Source organism: Frankliniella occidentalis, unplaced genomic scaffold (genome assembly GCF_000697945.3).
Source record: "Frankliniella occidentalis isolate FOCC.00 unplaced genomic scaffold, Focc_3.1 Scaffold54, whole genome shotgun sequence".
NCBI classification, from domain to species: domain Eukaryota; kingdom Metazoa; phylum Arthropoda; class Insecta; order Thysanoptera; family Thripidae; genus Frankliniella; species Frankliniella occidentalis.
In genome coordinates, this window is record NW_026267184.1 from 965,335 (window position 1) to 966,705 (window position 1,371).

The 1,371-nt window shown below is 50.4% G+C and overlaps 2 protein-coding genes across 2 annotated transcripts in view; both read left to right on the top strand.

Annotated features, from left to right (window-relative positions):
- Positions 1-1,034, top strand: part of LOC127749443 (uncharacterized) — a 5,523-nt gene extending 4,489 nt beyond the window's left edge. The window contains exon 7 of the mRNA XM_052267575.1: positions 933-1,034. Within this exon, the coding sequence (XP_052123535.1) occupies positions 933-1,034 (102 nt within the window). The remainder of the gene's footprint in view (positions 1-932) is intronic.
- LOC113216616 (zinc finger protein 467-like) overlaps positions 1-1,371 on the top strand; it is a 29,695-nt gene that overhangs the window by 11,343 nt on the left and 16,981 nt on the right. The gene's annotated exons all lie outside the window — the stretch shown is intronic.

The window sequence follows — 1,371 nt, forward strand, 5'->3', positions numbered from 1 at the left end:
CACCCGCCCGCGCCCGCCCGCCCGCGCGCATCGCATCATCTAGCCAGTAGCCCTCCCTGCATCTGTCACCGATCAGTCAACGAGCAAGAGCCAGAACGCGGAACGGAAACGGAAGCCGGTCAAGTCGGAAGTCGGTGTGGTCGTTCGTTCTGTGTGCGTGTGCGGATTGTTCGTATTCCACAGTTGTTTGTCAGTTGTTCACGTAAAAAATGGCAAATCCTGGAGGGGGCGGGGGGGAGGACGCGGGGAGTAAGAAAATTACGCCGGAGGAGCATAAGAATATACTCGATAAAATTGCCAGGGGGGACTGGGAAGTTAAATTAAGAATAGGCGATCGTAAAGGCAAGATCAGCGCTGCCTGGACAACATTCGGCGACGTTGTGGAAGCGGAAACTAACGTTCACCAAGGTTTCGTCAAGTGCACCAAGTGCCCTGTGGTTCATCGGTGGGACAACACGAAGAAGAGCCAACCCACTACAGCACTCAGCAACCACGTCAAATCGTCACCCTGCTCTGTGGCGGCGGCGGCACCCGCACCAGGAGTTCGACAGGTATGTAAACACTCTGTATGTGTATGTGTGTGTGTGTGTGCGTGTGCGTGTGCGTGCGTGCGTGTGCGTGCGTGTGTGTATCGTTATGCATATACTGTACCAGCCGGCTAGATCGTGGTCTGTTCGTTGGTCGTGGCCGCCAGGCCACACAACTCTCGCGTAATAGGCTTTGCAATATCGTGCAAATCATACCGTCGGGACTAATAGGGTGTTCCGGAACCTAAGGATGAAAAGCATGATTGCTCGATCTGTTTCCCTCTGCGCGTTCATTGGCTGACTGACTGCCACGCCACACCGACGCAGTCGTTGACCAATCAGCGTTCAGGAGGAAACAGATCGGGCAGTCATGCTTTTCTTCTTTAGGTTCCGATTGTGTTGTAGCGGAATACCCTATTTATAAGACCCTTGTTTAAATTGGATGAATGTACGCCAGACCACATATCACGTAACAGGCTTCGCAATAGTGACACCCATTCACAGTAATGTATCAGGGGCGTTTTGAAAAGAAAATCATCTTTGAAAAAGATGATTGCCTTGTTAAAAAATGTTGAATGGTGACGTTGAGCCTCGCCGGGCCACAACGCTTATTTTCCCGGGGGCGAGGTAGGGGGTGTAGGGAAAGGGACATGCAAGGGGTGGGGGCAGCGGGGGAGCACTGTAAAAATATCGGGGTAGATTTTAGAAGTAATAGTCTTGGAATACTAGTTGCCAAGTGTTTTATGGTAAAATTACCACACACCTACTAATTTTACAAGATTTGGTTGCTTTTTTTACAAGTGATATATTGTAAAACTGTCTTGCAGCGGAAACCCTATTGTCT